This window comes from Protopterus annectens, chromosome 11.part0, assembly GCF_019279795.1.
Source record: "Protopterus annectens isolate FY-2018-M chromosome 11.part0, PAN1.0, whole genome shotgun sequence".
In the NCBI taxonomy this organism is placed as follows: Eukaryota; Metazoa; Chordata; order Ceratodontiformes; family Protopteridae; genus Protopterus; species Protopterus annectens.
Genome location: NC_056745.1, coordinates 1,126,950,149 through 1,126,966,868, shown reverse-complemented (window position 1 = coordinate 1,126,966,868; position 16,720 = coordinate 1,126,950,149). Strand labels below are relative to the sequence as shown.

Sequence of the window (16,720 nt, the reverse complement as noted above, 5' to 3'; positions counted from 1 at the left end):
TCTCTCTCCCTCTGTTTCTGACAAATGTGGATGTACAGTTTCTTACAGTTTGTCCTGGTTGGTTGAAATGGGCATTCTGAAGCAGTGTAGGAACGGACTCATGTAGATGGAAAACCTTGTACTACTACCACCTAAGAACACAATTTGTGAGAGATGCAATTACATTAAGAACCTAGAGTCTATGCTGTCTCCCTCACAAGCCAGTATATCTGGCACTGAGAAGGTTGTCAACACAGACACCATCCACACCTACACAACACACCCACATATGTGAAGGTCCTCAACAAAAACATACCCAAACAAGAGACCTCCAAGGGAACTCCACAGCCCACCACACGTGGTCCACACACCTGTCTCATGGCCACTAAGGCCTAACCATAAACCTAACGTATTAGTCATAGGAGACTCCATTGTGAGACACAGATGTGCCCCTCACCAAGCTGGATAAGGAGAAATTTACGGTTTATTTTGTCAGGTACCAGAATCTGCCATATCTCACACGTACCCCTGCATCTCAACAACAGGTACTCTCTTGTAGTCCGTGTTGGCGTGAATAACTTGAGAGTACCTCCGTGGACTATATGAAGAGAGACATGATGGAGCGTGCTAAATGTGTCCCAGGCAGGTATGTCCTTGGCTTTAAGCAGCATTCTGTTCACCCCGAATGATGCCTCAGTACAAACAGAAAATTATTAACTTTAGCTTTGTTTCTGGTGCCATTCCAAAGGGATTCATTACCCGACGGCCTGGGAAGCCATGATCGACAGTCTACCCTTGGGCTTCAGGCTTCTGGCAAAGGCTGTTGCCGCCCCATAGAGCCTTTTTAGACGGTGTCATGAGGTCAAAACTGCCAACATGACAATTTCATCAAAATGCAAGTTGAAGGTCATGCTGCTAAACGCTAGGAGTCTAAACATGAAACTGCACTCATTGCAAGCATCCTTACCCTGGAAGATGCTGACATTTGTACAGTCACAGAAACTTGGTTCAAAGCTGCGGAAAGCACCCCAGTTATACCAAGTTGCTAATCCTATCATAGGTTCAGGCCCCAAACCATGGACAGCAAAGCAAAAGGAGGTGGAGTTCCAATATATATTTTAAGATGTACACACCTCCAGGCTGGTCAAATATTATGATGTGCAGGAGACACTCTAGGTGCAGTTACCATTGACAAGACCCTTATTCAAATCGTACCTAGCTACAGGTCTCCAACTTTGACTCAAGATGCCCACTCCATCTATCTGGACCACTCTGAAATTATCAAGATTCAACCCTTTATCTTGATCCTGGGCGATTTTTAACTATCCAGCCATAGATTGGAAGAACTACTCATGCCAAAACACAAATGCCCAGAGTTTCCTTTATTTTGTCAATGCAAATGCCTTGGACCAGCTGGTCAGCAACACCAGAAGAGGTGATGATGTCTTGGACTTGGTATTAACCAACATGAGTAACCACTGCAGCATCCCTACAGTGTAATCTTCCCTGGTAAGATCTGACTACATAGTGATCACTTTCAAAGCCACCATCTCCCCCCAACCCCCCCCCCCCGACCGCAGTGGTCAAACATAACCTTTCCAAAGCTGATTATACCTTCCCTTAGGAGGTTGTAAACAGCTTCACAGCCCCTTCCTCCCCTGTAGGAACTGGCACAAATGTCCTAACCTACACCAAGGTACTGTACAAGCATTTATATAACTACATGGACTCAGGAATACTTGACAGGACAAAATCATCCTCCCTCAAGGTATAGTAAACCTGTCTGGTGGGCATCTGCAGTAAATAAACTCTACAATAGAAGGAAAACATTTCTGTCCAGGACCAAGAAGGAGCAGGTGCCTAATTAGAAGCAATCTCTACTTAGCCTGAACAAGCAAATAAGAGCACTAGTGAAATCCTCCAAAACTGGCCCACATGTCCTAAAGACTGTCGTAAGCTTTTCTTCACATATATCTGCAGTCTCAAAGGAAGCACTTGGATCTGCTCAGAACTGGTGGTCAAGGACACCACATGCAAAAGTGCCGTTGATATAGCCAACCTGCTGGCTGACAGGTTCAGCGAAAACTTCACCCTTCTGTCTTCCCCATCAGTAAATCAGGAAGCCCCCAACACCTTCCCCCTCTTATCTCTAGGGAGCAAGTAATCATAGCCCTCTCAAAGGCAAAAAAATAAAGCCTCCATGGGACCCGATAACCTTCCAGGCTGCATTCTAGATGAACTCGAGCAGGAACTTGCAACACCATTAGGTACCCTATTCAGCCAAAGCCTACTGGCTTCATCCCAGCTGAGTGGGGGACAGCCGCTGTCATCCCTTTACACAGAGATGGAGCATCCATTGATACAGGAAATTGTAGACCCATCAGTGTAACTAGCCTGCTCTGCAAGGCCATGGATCGGATTATCATGGACCTCGCTAAGAAGGACATTGGCAACCTCAACGGTCATGCCTGTTAAATTTGGTCGACTTTCTTGAAATGGTCACCAAAGCCATGGATGAAGGGAAGACTCTGCACACTGCCTACCTTGACCTGGCCAAAGCCTTCATTACTATTCCCCCACTTGGGTGTAATGGATACTCTTTCAACTAGGCATCAATCCATATGTTACCGGATAGGTGGCTCACTCGTATAGACCCGTAATGAGCAGTGTACCTCTGGGATCAGTCTTTGTATCTGTTGGCTGGGATATGCTTTTCTGAGGTGCAGGCCAAAACCTGTGGGATATGACTGACCAAGTTTACAGATGACTTGCAAGCTGGGTGCTGTCATTTAATTCCTGTAGTGGTGTGGACATTCTTCAAGACTGTCTCACCCAAACATATATGACTGGTGTCAGAAACGTGGCTTCCAACTGAATGCCAGAAAATGCATGATCATCCCCTTTGGGGAGAGTGATATGCCCACAAGTTATCACATTAATAAGGTCCTAAGCATGCAGTCATTCACGAGGGACTTGGGTACCCAGGTTGATAGCAGACTAACTTTTGACCACTATATTGCTTCTGATGTCCTTCAAGAATGCAACTGCAGTCATAACATATGGGTTGTCCTGCCTCAGGCAGCCCTCGGTCGGCCAAATTCCAAAGTGTGGGTCCGGCGTCAGTTGGTGTCTCCTCCTCTCCGACGTCACAACGGCTGGAGTATAAAGGCATCGGCCGACGCCATCTTCTTCAGTCTTTTTTGCCACGCGGTGCCCGAAGCAGAAGCAGTTCGCAAGTGCCGGTCGGTCAGCTCCTGTGTTTTCAGTACTGAAGTCATCTAAAAGCTAAGTACCCCATTGGGGAACATTTTTTCTTGCCTCAGCCGATGTCAGAACAAATTGAGAAAGTTAATAATTGTTTGTTTGTCTTGTGGTAAACAAATACCTCGTAAGGACTTCCATTCTTACTGTCTTCCTTGCCTGGGCCCAGACCATGACATCTCGGCCTGTGCTGCCTGTGCTTGCTTTAATAAGTGCACTCTCAGGCGCCGGGCAGATTTTGCTGAAGACTTTTTTGGTGAATCCTTTGCGTATATCATGCCGTCGGATCAACCGACAGCTCAATCTTCCAAAAAACGGAAGGGCCGGGACCGACATCCTCTGCCCGCGTCCTCTACCGATACTACTCCTAGACCCTCCGCTAGTGCTTCGGTCCCTGCGGAAGCGGTAATTCAACCGCTCCAGGCCGACACAGCGTTAGCTCGTCCTTCGGTCCCGGAGACCTCTCCGGTGCCGGTTGTTGATTTTCCTCCGGAAACCAAAGTTCTTGATTTACCCGACAGCATTCCAGTGGACAAGGTCACTCCTGCACGTGGGGCTGCTAGGCCTCCTGTATCTATGTCCATCAAGGCCTTTGCACATGCTAAGGCCGCCAGCCAGGCCAAGGCCCATCCTAAACCTGCTGTTCAGGCCCCCTCCTCTGATAAACAGATAATGTCTCTTGCTGCAGACCTTATTTCCCTTATCAGGGGGTCTCAGCCTCACCCAGGCAGAGGTTCTCAGCCTCCTGCAGAGAAAAGGCCTAGAACTGAGCAGACTGAAAACCTCTCTTCAGATGAGGCCTCTGGGGATTCTGAGCATTCAGATATTCAAGAAGAATCCTTCCAGGCCTATGAGGACTCTGATGCTGAGGAATCTATTCCCTCTGCCTCTCCTCCAGAGGATTTCTCGTTTGGTGAAGTCCTGCACTCTGAGGGAACATTTCCAATGGCAGGGTCAGGAATTCTCTGATTCCAGGAAAAGGCTCCGTACCTTCCTAAAGCTTCCCCAGCACAGACCTTTAGCTATTCCTCCTGTGATGGATGTTTTGGATGATCTTCTCCGATTCCAGTGCTAACCCTGATTCTCTCCCCCCTGCTCCTGTCAAGCCAGACAGACAGATATTAGAGTCCCTGACACTCACAAACATCTCTTTAAGCCCACACCGTGGATTTAGAAACTATTTCACAGGGTCCCAAGGGAGTAGCAACCTCCACTGCCAAGAATCCTTTGCCAGCGGATAGGGAAGCCAGGTCTGTGGAGAGATGGGGTAAAAAAGTTTATACCTCTACCACCCTAGCCATGAGGTCACTTAACTGCCTTTTTCATATGTTTCAGTACCAGGATTTTTTACTGGATGATTTACAGAAAAAGTTAGCCTCTCCTGAGCCTATTGACAGAAAGGCATTGCAGGATCACATACATAACACTCAATAGGTTAACAATTATTTTCTTCAGTGTGGTTATGATGCATTGGAGGCTTCATGTAGGGCAGCTATGACTGGGGCTGTGGTACGTAGACATGCTTGGTTAAAAGATCAGCCACTGCCAGACCATGTCAAAGTAAAGTTACTTGATGCACCTCTGGAAAAACAGGAAGCTTTTTGGCGCTAATGCACAAGATGTGTTGAAGTCCATTGAGGAAAAAGCTAAGTCAGTACAGACAGTCAAGGATTTCCTCCAGGTTCAGCCAACCAGATTCAGTAGAAACTAGCCTTCAAAGAATTGGTCCTTCCCAGACTCGGACAAGTTTCAAAGGGGAAAGAACAGGCATGGCCGAGGCCAATACAGAGGCCCCTACAGGGGCCGCCAATGGCAACCTACAAATCAAAGAAGTGCTGCAGCCAGTCCAGCTGCACCACAAGGACAATCACAATGACTTGACTTTAATACCGCCTACAAGGGCTCAGAGAGAAGTGCCCTTGGGCGGAAAATTATCCTTATTCTCAAACTGGCATATCTTAACCAAGGGCAGATGGATTCTGGATTTAATAGACAAGGGTTACAGATTCCACTTCCATACTTTACCATACTTTACCTACAAGACAAGGCATGCCAAACCTGCCACACCATCAAAGGGCAGAGGCACTCATTCAAGTTTCAAAGCTATTAAGTATAAAAGCAATAGAAAAGGTACCTCCTCAGGAACAAGGCCAGGGATTTTATTCAAGACTGTTCCTTGTCCCAAGAAAGGAAAACAAATGGAGGCCTATACTGGACTTGTCTACTCTAAATACCTTTCTCATTGTGCCAAAGTTCAAAATGCTGACTTTACAGCAACTCCTTCCCATGATGGGCAAGGGGTCTTGGCTGGTCACTCTGGACCTCAAGGAGGCATACCTGCATGTCCCAATCAGACAAAGCTGCAGAAGATACCTCAGATTTCTTGCAGGGACAGAGCTTTATCAATTCTCAGCATTGCCGTTTGGCTTATCTACTGCGCCCAGAGTGTTCACGAAATGCCTGGCATCAGTAGTGGCACACTGCAGACTCCAGGGAATTCAAATATACCCCTACCTGGACGACTGCCTCATACAAGCAGACAACAGACAAACCTTAATAAAAAAACTTGGACTATGTCATGCAATTACTACAGGCCTTGGGATACACAGTCAGCATTCAGAAATCAAGACTACTGCCATCCCAACAGATTATTTTCCTAGGAGCCAAACTGGACACACAAACACAAATGGCCTACATCACAGAGGAAAAACAGCAGTTACCAGAGTACTTCAAAGGCCTAGCACAGCTCTCCCAGCTGACTGAAAGGAAACTCCTGCAGGCCCTGGGGTTCATGGCATCATGCATTCTTCTGATACCTTTGGCAAGACTTCATATGAGAAAGCTGCAATGGTATTTGAAAAGCTTATGGTCCCAACACAGCCAAAGCCTAGTGGACGTAATCCCACTTATTCCATGTCTGCAAAAAGAATTCTTGTGGTGGGCTCAAGCAAGTCAATTAAACAAGGGCATGTCTTTCAACAGACCTCAAGCAGATCAAATAATTACAACAGACACCTCAGACCATGGATGGGGGGCGCACATGGAGGACAGATGCGTTCAAGGTCAATGGACACCAAAAGAAAGACATCTGCACATAAACCAAAAAGAGATGTTGGCAATGATACATGCAATCGACAGTTTCGAAAAATCACTGCAGCAAGGACATTTACTAATAAGGACAGACAACACCACTGTCATGTGGTATATAAACAAGCAGGGAGGGACTCATTCATACCCCCTCTGCAGACTAACAATGATTCTCTGGGGAAAAAGCACGGACTCTGAAGATACACCTGCAATCCCAGTTTGTGCCAGGCAAGGACAATGTACTGGCGGACAAGCTAAGCAGAAATTTCTTGGATCCACACGAATGGATGCTGCATCCCCACATTTTCTCACAAATAACAAAGACATGGGGACGACCGGACATGGATCTCTTTGCGTCTCACACAAATCATCACCTGGAAAAGTTCTGTACCAGGACCCACCATGCTCTAGCCTGGACAACGGATGCGCTCTCCTTCAGCTGGAATTCCCTAAAAATTTATGCATTTCCTCCTCTGCCACTGTTGACCAAGGTGATCCTGAAGATCAAAGCAGAACAACCAACAGGCATTTTGATAGCTCCAGACTGGCCAAAGCAACACTGGTACCCGTTGCTGTTGAGCATAACTCGGACCAAACCGTGGCCTCTGCCCCTATGGCCCCTGCTCCTAACACAACACAACTACAGGACTGTTCACCAAAACCTGAAAACATTACATCTGACAGCCTGGAGGTTACCTTAACTCCTTCAGCTTCCAATCTTTCCAAGGCAGTTCAGGACATCTTATTGGAAGCACGCAGACCGTCCACCAGAAAAACCTATTCAGCCAAGTGGAAGAGATTCAGCATCTGGGCTGCCAACAGGGGTCAGGATACAACAGTACTGAGTATACCTCAGATATTGGAATACTTGGCAGAAATGTTTCATTCTGGACTCTCATATTCTTCCATAAAGATTCATGCCTCAGCAATCTCATGCCTCAGCAATCTCAGCAAGATACAATTGTGATCCACCAGTGTTCTCACATTCTTTGCTAAGACCGTTCCTGAGAGGGATAAAGAATATATCAAGCCTCCCAGAAAACAACCAGTACCTGCATGGGACCTCAATTTTTTGTATTAGAAAAATTATCTCTTCCTCCCTTTTGAGCCAGCAGCAACCTCAGAGATGCAATTTCTATCATGGAAAACGTTTTTTCTATTGGCAGTCACATCAGCAAGAAGAGTCTCTGAGATACAGGCACTCATGGCAGTACCTCCTTTCCTCATTTTTCATCAGGACAGAGTCTCTCTAAGAACAAATCCTTCTTTTATGCCAAAGGTAATTTCCAGGGTGTCTCTAAATCAAGCTGTTCACCTTCCTACTTTCTTCCCCAATCCTCAAAATAGAGGGGAAAGACTGCTGCATACCTTGGACATACACAGGCAACTACGCTACTACTTGGACAGAACTAAGGCCACCAGAAATTCTGACCAGCTGTTTGTAGCCTATGCTGCTGGAATACAAGGAAAAGCAATCTCCAAGCAAACAATTTCAAAATGGATTGGACACTGCATCAGATTCTGCTATTCTTACCATGGAAAAAAGTGTGCCAGCCAATATTAGGCCACATTCCACCAGAGCTATAGCCACATCCACACCTTTCCTAAGAGGAGTGGCTACAAAGGACATTCTAGAGGCTGCTACATGGACTTCCGTGCATACATTTACCAAACACTACAACCTGCCTTTATACTCCAGATCCCGAGCAGGCTTTGCTTCGGCAGTTCTGCATGGCATTTTAGCTACACCATCCTTTTCTTAGCTCCATCCACCCCCAGCTTGGCTATGGTATTCAACCCATATGTTATGACTGCAGTTGCATTCTTGAAGGACATAGTACAGTTTTGTACCTACCATAAATGTAGATGTCCGATAGATATGCAACTGCAGTCGGATTTTCCCTCCCTCCTTCCCCTCTTTTCTTTCTTTTGGGTCCATTCCCCCTGTCCTTTTTAGCTGGGGTATCTCCTATGGTGTATCTGTTTATTACTGTTGTGCATGTCTGGAATTGTTTATCCATTCACTAAATTTAGCCTTCCTAGGAGGGCACCTGGCATCTGGGGCAAGAAACACTGAAGAAGATGGCGTCTGCCGATGCCTTTATACTCCAGCCATTGTGACGTCGGAGAGGAGGCCGGACCCAGACTTTGGAATTCGGCCGACCGAGGGCTGCCTGAGGCAGGACAACCCATATGTTATGACTGCAGTTGCATATCTATCGGACATCTACATTTATGGTAGGTACAAAACTGTACTTTGTATAGAAAGCTTTCTACATGGCCCACCTTATTAGAAAGGGTCTCATCCCAGGGACAAGGTCATAACATCCATGTAGTCTTCTGTTATAAAACCTATTATTGAGTAAAACGCCTCTTTGACATATACCTCACAAAGCACATGCTGCAGCTGGAGAGACAAGAGGTTCCCCACCAGGAAAATCCAGGGCCTCTTAACATCTACGCTACACTGATAGGCTAAAAGCTCTGTCCCTCTACTCTGTCATACAGATTCCTCAGAGGTGACCTCTGTCTGGCATACAAAGCAGTCTCTGGCCCCGCCTTGATGGGACTGCTGCATATCCGCGAGTCAAGCTCCACTCCAGTAACCTGCATGTGTGACCTCAGCCTGTTCTGTGACATAAATAGGACTTGTTGGCAGGACAGATTTGTGTCCCAGGGACTCCCCCTTCTGTGGAATAGACTCGCTGTCCATGTCGGAGTACCTTATTAACCCTTTTTAGGCACAACCTGAATAACTGGATGGAGAACAGAATATAACCCCTGGGATCCCACCTGTGTCCCTGCTGGACAGAGGCATCTGGTGCTGACTTATTGAAAACCTGGGCTAAATTCTTGGCTAGGCTTGTTAAGGGCCTTAGGGCTAATAGCCTAGTAACTTCCTATGATCCTGTAGTTCCCCTTAAAGTCTCAGTTGCAGCTCGTTCCCCATCCTGTGATCAGGGTGTTACAAATACCCAATTATTGCAATAAAGGAGAGGTTGCTGTAACTGCTGCAGTGGTAAGGAGTTAACAGGCATGTAGTCCCACTCTGTGTATGCTATGAACATGATTGGGACTATGCTTTTATTATGGTGGTGGGGTGTGGGGATAAATGTACTGTGGTATGTGTATTACAGAACTACTTGATCCCACATTGATAATTACAGGGATGTGCTTACAGCTGTTTATAAACCTTCAGCAAGTCAGTCATACTTGGGTGAGAGCTGGCTTCCTACCTTTATCATTCCTGTGGTAGATTAAAGAAAGTAACATAAATAATGTACAATGTATGTTACATACATTCTGCTTGTTCACTAGAATGTATATTTACAGTTTGCCTATGTAACTAGTCCTAATTATTCTGCTGCTGCTTACTTTTCTGCATTTATTTTTATTTGTGAAAGGTTTTGTATTTCATTCATGCTGAGCCTGCAATTGGGCAGTATTGATCAGTGCACTATACCACTAAACACACATTAAGAACAGTGGGTTTCTCGCACACAAGATCTTTTTTTGTTATAGAAATAGTCTTTCAGTGATTTGTTTTTCATTTGATAGAAAGCGATTTTAAATGACAATTGCTACAGCTGCACCTGTCTGGTTTGCTTTACGTCTCCAGATCCCAAACCCAGCACTATGTTTTAAAAGGTTCTGGAAAATTAAAGTAGAGGTCAAGGCTTCTGTGCCGTCCAGATGCTGGGCTAGTAATCATGGAGCCTGAATCCTCACCACTGACACTGGAGAGGAACGTGCGCTTAGAATACAAATGGATGCACTCAGTATTTCCAGATGCAGACCTCTCTGCATCAAGCATGATTTCCCTTAAGAGCACACACTGAACACACACTGGGGTCTCTGGATCTCTCCCCCCCCCCCCAGGTCCCCAATAAAACTCTCCACTGGTACAGTGTAGGGTTAGGTCCTTAGTGTCCAAGCCCAGACCTCCAGCACCCTCTCTGCAAGCCCAGTGCTTGGTGTCCCTGCTGCATGTATATGACACACGCACACACTGTGGGATTTGATTTACACCCACCCACCTCTGGGAAAGGCTGACACAGGTTTACCTGTTATGCCCCCTTCTGCCCAGAGTATAAGGTAGTTATCACTGCCAGCATACACTCCACAGTCTGCTAGGCTTTTAATAAAAGGTGTCCAGTTATACTGTGTAATATTAATACTAGTACAAATCATAGTAGTTGACCAAGACAGCTTGGCCTTCTGGATTGGCCCACACACAGCATCTCAAATAGTGCACACTGAAAGGTTAAATACTTTCTACAAGGACCAGCCACTAAGTTTTAAATCTATTTAATAAATAGAGCATGAAAATACTGAATATATATTTGCAGTGAACCACGGAGTACAAGTCCCAGGAAATATTGAAAATAGCATTGATGGACAGACTTGTATAACTCTCTAAACTAAACTTCTCTATATTCTTGATTTGAATCTGGGAGAATTATTATTCCCTAATAACTTGCTTGACAAGGCACAATGAAGTGTGTGTAGTCTAGTTGGGTTCACCAAAACAGAATAACCAAGATTACTCCCTGTAAAATATAATATCCAAGATGGCTTGCGGAGTGACTTCATCTGGTCACCTAACTCTAGCTTTTCAGAGTATCCCCCCTTTTTGAAGCCAAGACAGGAATTTAACATAGATGGCTGCAATATACATATAAATGTTTATGGCCGTGCCTGGGGCCACCCCTCTTTTTACTGAACTAATGAGCAAAGGCTTTTTCCAAAACCACCATCTCCAGTCCTGTTCAGCACTGTGGTGTGCCATTTTAATGGTTTGATAGCTTATTTACATTTCCCTTGTTTTTCTTAAAGTAAGCTAGCTGGTTAACCTCTGCTGTCCCAGTATCCTATGTTTTAAAGTGTATACATTTAATTATGGTCACACTAATACATGTACACTTCTTTTCATTCCAGCAGGGTGCATACATTTTAACACAAGTAAACATCACAAATACGTTTTTGGCACAAGCATCTGTACCAATCAGTTTGACATACAAATGACATATAATTTACAAAATTCCAGCTATCTGTGTTGGCACATGTCATACATCCACTGGCGTACTTCTAGCATGGCTGGCAGTACCTCCTGTCATCACAACTTCAGCTGTAGTTTTTCTCTCCGAACAATAGAACCGTGGAGCTGCAAAATGAGTTTCACTTAGCTTAATTGGATTAAATTGGGTGTGGTGTGTAACTGACTGTCCTAAGTGGAAAAGAGGTGGTATTGCCATAGTGTTTTGCATAATTTTTCATGTTGCCTGTTTTAACATGGAGAATTGAGATAGAGATGCTCTCCTTTGTAGTTTTAGAAAAGCAGTATGTTCTAGTGTACTTAAAGTAAGGAAGTTTAAGGTACATTAACTTGTTTTTTTCTAGGTACGAGCATGTCAAGCCATCAAAGGATGAAGAAAGAGGTCTACAAAATGTATCTACTACTGAGTTGAGCACTGTCTCGAGCACAGATGCATTTCTAAAACCACTGGCAGAACAGAGTGCCACTGCAGTAAATGAGGAAGACCCTGCTTTATCATCTGTAAAACCACAGCTGGAGGATTGGGTGAATGCTGCAGAATTTGTCCCAGGACAACCTTATTGTGGACGAGGTAAGGCTGTTCTGTAGCTTAAGGAAAAATGTTCATTTTGCTTGAACCAGACACCCTTGTGAACACTGGGAACTTGGCAAGGGTTGTAAGGGCCCTGGAGCTGTTAGCCTATGATCCTATGACCACTATTTGTGCATCTGTGATAATTTGTCACCAAGCAGATGTCAGTAGGTGCTTTCTGCTTTGGGACCATTAAAAAGAAAACGTCACCCAAACAAGATTTATTTCTTCAGATGTTTTGTATAATGATTTTTGCAGTATTAATGTCCTGTTACTGTATTTTTGTGTTTTGTTATTTTAGTCCCCATCTGGCTTTGTCCCAGCGAATGGAAAACCGCAACTGTAATTCCTTTGCACAAAAGGAGTCCATCAACCGACCCTGGGAACTTAGACCCATACACTTAACCAGCCTAGTCTGTAAAGCTGTGGAGAGAGTCCTCATGGACCTTAATAAATACATAGGTGACCTTTCTTGACCTGACCCAATTTGGATTTAATGGTAGATCATGTTTATTAAACCTGGTGGATGACTTTGAGAATGTTACCAAAGCCCTGGAAGAAGGCAGAACAGTGCGTACAGCTTACTTTGACTTTGTCAAGATTTTTGACACAATCCCCCACTCGGTCATAATTGAGAAATGTTGCCCAGCTGTGAACTAACTCTTGTGTCACTAGGTGGATAGCCAACTGGTTCACCGAGAGAGTGCATACAAAGTTGGGGATTCCACATCTACCAGCAGACCAGTTCCCAGTGGTGTACTACAAGGATCTGTGCTGGACTCCCTGCTGTTTTGGAATCTATTTCTAAGAAGTCCAGGTGAAAATAGATGGCCTGTGGCTTACTAAGTTTGATGACTGCAAACTGGGTGCAATCATTGAACCCCCAACAATGCTGACATACTACAAAAAGGGCTTACACAGACATGACTGATGCCAAAGCCATGGACTTCAACTAAATGCAAAAAAAATATATTGGTAAGGCAGTCCTGTTTCACATCTCATAAGTAAGGGCATTCTATCCAGTGCCAAGGATGTTATACCTCCCCTGTACTCATCCCCCAGCATACTAGAGTACAACTCTCCCTTCTGTATGTACATCACCAGACACCTGCAGCAGCTGGAGAGACTGCAGAGATGTATCAACATGAAAATTCAGGGCCTTCAACACATGACCTACATGGAGAGACTGAAGGCCCTGTCACTTTACTCCTGTATATTGTAGACTGCTGAGAGGTGACTTGGGCCCGGTCTAGAGCTGTTTTGGATCCTTCCCTAATAGAAATGCTACACATCCGCAAGTCCAATGGGACAAGATTCATTCGCCCTAGAGATCTTAACCTAGTCTGCGACATTAACAGGACATGCTGGAGAGACTGAAATTTCTCCCAGGAATTGTCAGTCATCCAGAACAAACTCCCACTTCATATAAAACAGAGCTCCTTATTGACCTTATTTAAGTGCAGCTTGGACAACTGAATGGGAGACTAAATTTACCCTGGGGGGGGGGGTCCCCTATGTCCTTCTTGGGTAAGGGCAGTCTGTGCTGATAATACAACTTGGTAAATAAGGGAACAAGGGTATAATGTGGCTAGCTTATATAGGCCCTAGGGTCTGTAGCCTAGTAACCTCCAATGAACCTATATTAAATTGATGATTTCATTCTTGCTCCCATAATCCAAATTATGCCATCATAACCGAGCAGTCTATGCACAGTAAATTTTCTTCAGTCATCTTAGCATCAAGTCATTAGTTTAGATTGTGTGTGTATAGTGCTTCTTTCTTAATTCTACTTGATGCTAGCTATAGCCTGTTAAAGGGCATTTCATGTGTACTTTTTTTTTTTTTTTTGTATTCCTCTTCGTGGTTTCAGCTAACTTGCAAAGTATCTTAAGGCTTATTTTTTTTTCATTCTTTTCTGCTAACCACACGTTGGAAGCCTTTTTTATATGGCTTCCCCAGATTTTATTTCGGACAAAATAGCTAAACTGGAAGATTAAGTATTCAGATTTGTAATTGTGGAAAACCTCCCCCTGCTCTGTCTTAATAGGTGTCTGTTAACAGCAGCTCTATTTTATTTCTGGATTACGGACTCTTCACAGACCTAAGTATAATTCTGTTCATGCAGCTTCTGGTGGTAACATGAACAGCATTCTGCGGAAGAGAGGACCCATGCTTGCCTGTTAATGTTGTGCTACAGCGTAACAGAGCCCTTTTCCTTTCAGTGATACCCCATAATGTAAGAAGCAGAAAAAGAAATCTACCAAAGCTAGACTTTACATTGTGTGCTACTTTAAACCTCTTGTTTCAGAGGCAACATGGGATATATGCAAATTACCCCTTAAGGATATCTGGTGTTGTAGCTAAATAGCAATTCTGAATGTCCATGACTTTTTCTTTTACTTTTACCTTTGTCTATTTATGGACAATTTCAGGCCAATAAAGTCAAACCCCTCTAGCTGTGGAAATGCATGTTTCTGCCTTCTTGTGGCATCATAGGAAAAGTAAAGGAAAAAGTCATGGACCTTCATAATTGCCATTTAGCTGAAACTGTTGATCTTTAAGGGGGGTAATTTGCATATATCCCATGTTACCTCTGATACAAGAGGCTTTAGGGTATCACATAGTGGAAAGCCTAACTCTGCTAGATTTTTCTTTGTGTTTTTTAACCAGTTTTTTTTATTTTCTGTGAGACCTTTTTATTCCTTATTTTAGTCCATAATATAAGAAGAGAAAATGAGGCCCATTTTGATGGCCTTTTTGTAGACGAGACAATCCTGGTCCTCATGTGATTAATTGAGCAAAGAGGAGCCATTAACAAATGTAACTTTCTTTTAAATGGAATGAATCCCAGACCATGGTATGGAAAAACGTATCCTAGTATACTTTGGGGAGGGTGAAATTCCTAGGAAGGCACTGCTCATCCTGCATGAGACAAGGAAACCTAGCATTTGTTTGTGTGGTGCAATGTTGATATCCTGGTTGCTGCAACTGCAGAATTATAGCTCTTATGTAGTTTATGTATCTGTTAAGTGCATCTTTAGAGATGCATCTCAAGACCAGCCTCCCTTCGCACTGGTGTGTCCATTCCACAGTTCTTGGGAACTTTAATTTGTAGTCAGGTTGCTACTTTCCTGTTATTGAACCTCTTGCTTTGCTGGCCCTTAGTGTTTTTTTTTTAATGGCCACCAAAAAATGTGATCCGTATTAATTTGCTAGTATTTTTACCAAGCTACAGGCCTTGGTAAAGAACCCTATAGCGACAGGGTGAATGTTAGTAGTTACTCCTTTGTACTTGCAGTAGTCTAGAACTGGTCCAGATTCAGTAGGCCATGTTTCTGTAAGTTGGGATCTCTGTTATTTACACAAAGTTTAGTATTGATCCATTAACTGAGATTCAACATTTCCCCTACAGTTAAGATCTTACTTTACAAATTTTGACATGGATACATGCTCGACAGTAGGATATTAAAACAAGCTATAAAAATTTCATTAGACTATATAATACTGTATCATATGAAGATAAAATCTTGTCGTCCAAGGTTTTTGGATAAAGTGTAGTCTAAGGCCTTCATATCTCCACAGCTGGCTTCGCTGTCCTGAATTTTTGTCAGGACATTGGTGTTTGAGTTTTATGAGTTGTTGCCTTCTCAGGATACATTACATCTTTTACCGCTAGGGTTAAAACAATATTTAAGTACTTAAAAGTTATTTGTGTGTTTTGGTCTTGTACTTTGCTTCACCCAAGAATATCTATAAAATTCCTTAAATTTAAAGGTAGTTATTTCCATTTTCTGGCATGCTAAGTGTTGCACTGTCAGTAAAGGGGAGTACTTGGCTGTAAAACAGTTTATCTGATATGTTTGCCTATAGGAGGTTTTCCGTAAGTGTAGTGTAACCATCCAGGTGGAAAGGCCATAAGTGATTACAGAAATGATTAAATCTTAGTTCATACATGTGCCACCAATTTAAATTGTACTGCTTGGAGAAACTCAAACTTTTGTCTAAGGGAACATCTACTTAAAGGTCCCAGTTTCATGCTCAGCCTGAAATTTTCTAATGGGAGACTTTACACTGTAGCTTAGGCGGCTGTTAATTGAAGTAATATGTGTTGGATTTTAACTAGTTGAAATGGTTACTGACCTGTATGACCTAGAGGTTTAAACAACTGATTCAATTGTAATCGACTCAAAGCTTACTATGTTAGTATGTTAACTCCATTAGGAAGTCACTATACCATTATTTTGATGTTTGAGGTTTGATGATTGATGACTGGGAAAATCTGACTGGGTAGTAGCCCATTTTAGCAGAGGCACGGGGAGAAAATTATAACAAAACAATAAGAACAATGTTGTTCTCAAAAATAAAACCAACATTTGCAGTTTAGTTTAATAAATTAAACATAAGATTGGTTAAGAATTTAAACAAGTTATCTGACGATTTAATATTTATGGAAATTTTAGGTGTCTTGTTGAGGTTTTTAAAGGTAGGTTAGCCTAATGTAAACGGGAATTGCAGTACGAAGTGAGGGGGGGGATAGGTTTATAGTAAATTTAGAGAATGTTGGGGAAGAGAATTTGGTAGGAGGAGGTAAGTGAAGAGCGAGTAAAGAGGTATAAGGAATGCAAAAGTACTTCACATTTAGGGGTGTAGCTTATCCTAGTTTTGAGTAAGAACAGAGCCTAGAAAGTGAGTGGTTTTGACTGACAGGAGAGTATTGACCTGATTGGTAAGGTAAGGAGCTCCAGGTCTTGGTAACTTTATGCAGT

At 43.5% G+C, this 16,720-nt stretch overlaps 1 protein-coding gene across 1 annotated transcript in view; it reads left to right on the top strand.

The window, feature by feature from the left end:
* The window catches only part of MKRN1 (makorin ring finger protein 1), a 460,878-nt gene that overhangs the window by 17,660 nt on the left and 426,498 nt on the right, over window positions 1–16,720 (top strand). The window contains exon 3 of the mRNA XM_044088483.1: window positions 11,728–11,954. Within this exon, the coding sequence (XP_043944418.1) occupies window positions 11,728–11,954 (227 nt within the window). The remainder of the gene's footprint in view (window positions 1–11,727; window positions 11,955–16,720) is intronic.